At 38.3% G+C, this 3,949-nt stretch overlaps 1 protein-coding gene across 1 annotated transcript; it reads right to left on the reverse strand.

Moving 5' to 3' along the window:
- Positions 1–1,437: 1,437 nt before the first annotated feature.
- On the reverse strand, positions 1,438–2,605 carry LOC141433849 (uncharacterized). Its single transcript, XM_074095949.1, has one exon. The coding sequence runs from the start codon at positions 2,578–2,580 to the stop codon at positions 1,801–1,803; it is 780 nt and encodes a 259-aa protein (XP_073952050.1). The 5' UTR covers positions 2,581–2,605; the 3' UTR covers positions 1,438–1,800.
- Between the last annotated feature and the right edge of the window lie 1,344 nt (positions 2,606–3,949).

Here is a 3,949-nt window from a genome sequence, read left to right on the forward strand (position 1 = left end):
GCGATTCAATGGTGTGCGTGCGAAGTTCCCAATCCGCACTGGGCCCACGTGGGAGCTATGGTCCAAGCCCTCTTGTTCTGAGAGGTGGCCCGTGCCCAGCAGTGGGACGTATATAGGCTGGGATGATGATTATTATAATTATTATATTTTTTCCCCGTGTGGTGTCGAATTATAACTACACCTCTCAATTTAATTTCTTCCGTGGGTGTCGTAAGAGGCGACAAAGGATATAGGTTAAGGTATACCGTAGGCGACAGGCTAGGAGCCTGTGACTATTGTACCGTTTTTGTCAAACTTCAAACCAAAAATTGTTAAAACTGGCTCCGAACTACTCCGAAGCGGTAAGGTCTCGTGTGCTCTGCCTACCCCATTTGGGAATACAGGCCTGATGTTTGTGTATATTATTAATATTATTATAGGTACATAAAACTTAAAAAAAATACATTTTTCATTCAACGAAACAAACGAACGAAATTAAAGTCATACAGGTGCAGTATCATTGTGAAAACATCCACTATTGGATAAAGATTAAAATATCTCAAAAAGCTTTTATGACAGATCTTCTAACACTTTTAAATTTCTGTTTTCCCAGGCCCTGGTTCATGCTATTTAATCCGAGAGTGAGCGGACGAAAATCTTACAAAAGATATTAACTTCGATTTTCGAATTTTGGAGTAGCTTGGTTGTATTGAGACTTGAGAGGAATAAAAAAATTGAAGAAATTCCTTATTGAGGATAAGTTCTGTCATCTCGGCCTACATAATAATATGACCAGCAGGGTACAGGTCTATCCAAGGTCTATCTTATTCTACTCATAATATGGTTGGTTGGTTTTATAGAAAAATATGGCTCTGTCCATTGGAGGACAATTTTGTCAATGTCTGCAGTTGTACGGTAAAAAAAATCTATAAAACGAAATAATTATGAGAGGTAACGGTGGATGAACGATGACAGCGCGTTTCCTAAACAAAAGTCACACTGATGAATCTACTCATAAATTTGTATTTGTTAGTAGCGCTTTGACGTTTTTAGAAGAAAATCACACAGTGACAGCAAAACGGCCAGTATTAAATTATCGAAATAGTATGCAACCTCGCTAAAATATTCAATTGGCGCCTGTTGCAGTCATAACTTTTAGAATGGGCGCAATAAAAAAGGGATTTAAAAACACAAACACAACCTAATTTAAAACATAGTGTAATCGATTCTACTCTCGATTCTGAGCAAACTACTTTCTGGTCTTCAGTTATTTAATTAACACCTTGTATAGATCGCACGATAATAACATATTTGGTTTAGTGTATTTATCCAGGGAGGAAACAGGGGAAAAGGTTTGTATGAAATAACGGCCGCCCATACTTACCATCAATAATTAATTCAATGAATAATCAGCATCAATTTGATGGTCAGCATGGCCAAATTAAATTTTTAAGGAAGTAAAGTGTAAAGTTCTGGGATTATTTATTTCTATCGCTCTTTTCTATGTGTCATCAATTTAAATCACAGTAATTATTTTCATCATCAAAATTAATATTAAAGAAGAAAAATAAATCAATTAATAGTTTCTGTATTCTGCGATCTAGTGCTAGCGTGTGGTCAACGCAATTTAGATAACAGACCCTCAATATGAATTCCTGATAGCATATTTTTATTATTTTTTATGTACCTACTTATGCATAAATGAAGATTTTAAATAGTAGTAAAGTACATAATATATTTTTCTCATTTAATTAAAATACAAGGAACATTCTTTGGCATAAATAAAACTTAGTGTTTTACGTAAAACTACCGAAACAGTAGCTACGAAATTAACTTTAAAATTAATGAAAGGAAAGACAGCAAAATAGTACACTTCATGTTGGATGATCTGTTAGTTTGGAGATCCTTTATATTATGAGCAACTGACTCTCTCCATCGGGCTTTAACTTCCTTAGAGCCCAGGAGTCGTCCGTATCGGAATTCTGCACATTGCACTGTCACAGTAGGCGGCACTCCGGAAAATATTATCCTAGAACTTTTTTCCTTCAAGTTGGGGGATCCTCTCATATCTTCCATCTCACGACCGTTGAAGTACCATCGAATCTCTGAATCCGGCAGCCCTCGGCAGTAGGCTTGGATTTCGTCACCTTCCCCGAATTCATCAGCTAAGCCTTCGAGCAAGGGCTTTCTGTGTTTATGACCGTGAACTTCCATGTACGTGGATCGGGTGTCAAACAAGTAAGGCGGCGAGCTTCTTTCAATATCACATCTGTATAATCCTGATGCGTCTTCAGTCAGAGCGCCAAGCCGGAGACTGCAGGCAGTAGGGCCACAAGAGATCATATCCACTTTTCCGACTCCAAGAATTGGGAATGATTTGGTGCTAGGAGTAGTGCCGGGTTTGTATCGGAAAAATTCGGAGGGGCCTTTGAACCAGTTGAGGAGCGTAAAGTTGGCGTCGTATCGGCATTCGATGACCACCTCATCTTGTCCTGGAGGGACTTCGTGAGGGACTATGAAGTGCGTGATGTTGAAGGGATGGTGGGCTCGCGCGGCAGCGGGGCCGACGAACGCTAGCACGGCCAGTGCGAGTGACAGCATGGTGCCGGGACGCGCGCGAACATCACACTGCGCCCTCGCCGGCCCAAACGCTCTCTTAATTAAACCGCTGATTAACTAACACTTAACTGCGCTATCCCTCTTGGAACGACAGGATATTTTTTGTCATTCACAATGGATAGACAAATTTTAAATTGGTTATTTGAAATTGCTAGGGTGGTTATTAATAAAGTAGCATGTGGTGATAATTTATGTTATTTGTCTATTAAAATAATGGTTTGGGGTGCGATAACAAGTCTTTTTGACTCTAATTTTATAACATTTTATAAATTTACTGTTAGAATTCTGATAACTGGTGAAAATACAAACTTGGATCCTAAAGCATTTAAACCTTGTTTTTTTTAGATATTTTATCTTCACGTAGTATTAAAATAATTTTCACGCTAGCTAGATATTGCATATAAAAATCTATTTTCATCGATATTTGAGGAGAGAATAGAGCTCGTTGTAAAATTAAAGGCACTCCAAGGGCTTATACGACTGCAGCATTAACGGGTTAAAGGTAGGTACGGTTCGTCCGGCTAACGCCGATGTGTCATCCGACCAAGACGACTTATTGCCAGCTACACCTACTCCAGTGAAGCGGTTGAAGCTTTTAAGACGCAAGTCAAGAGCCGTCATTTTGATGACCAATTAGTGCGCAGAACACAGATTTATTACTTTTTCGGGATTAACACGATTGTTGCAAATGTACTTTACTGGAAATCATTTAGAGATAGTATTGCCGTGAAGCAAAAGGGCGTTTTTAGAAAAAATTGTTGAAATATAATTTTTTTAGATTTGGATAAAATTTCGTTTTCCTACTCAGAATCAGGAGCACTTTCAACTGTAATAGGAGAAAAAGTGTCCCAAGATCTTTTATTCCATTACGTTACCGTTTTCATACACGTTTCTATGGCAGTAGTGTTAGGATAAACTAAGTAACACAACATTACTTATATGAAAAACCTGGGACACTTTTTTTCTCCTATTACAAATCTCTCTAAAAAGTAAGTTCAACAATTTTTCCTGAAAACGCCCAAAAACTATCCAAGTCAAACTAATCCAACCACCAACTGAAATATTCTGGCGAACAAGAACTCAGCTGAATAAAACAGTTCGACACAAAATTTCAACACTTCCTACGAATCCTGCACACTGAAAGCCGCTGGCAAAGCCCGCCTAGCACACGATTGATTTATAGCAAAAATAAATCTGTTTCTACAGGATGTCCTAAAGATAAATACTCCCAGGTCCTATACCTATATACGGAGCCCTCTCGTCTTTTATTTTTGTGTTATATCTAAGTAAGTAATCACCAACCTTTACGTTGGTGCACCCACCACTGATAGTGTTAAAGATTTGTTTACTG

This window comes from Choristoneura fumiferana, chromosome 12 (genome assembly GCF_025370935.1).
Source record: "Choristoneura fumiferana chromosome 12, NRCan_CFum_1, whole genome shotgun sequence".
Taxonomy (NCBI): Eukaryota; Metazoa; Arthropoda; class Insecta; order Lepidoptera; family Tortricidae; genus Choristoneura; species Choristoneura fumiferana.

Excerpts from the sequence above, each read along its gene's own strand:
- LOC141433849 (XM_074095949.1), bottom strand. The coding sequence starts at position 2,580 with ATGCTGTCACTCGCACTGGCCGTGCTAGCGTTCGTCGGCCCCGCTGCC.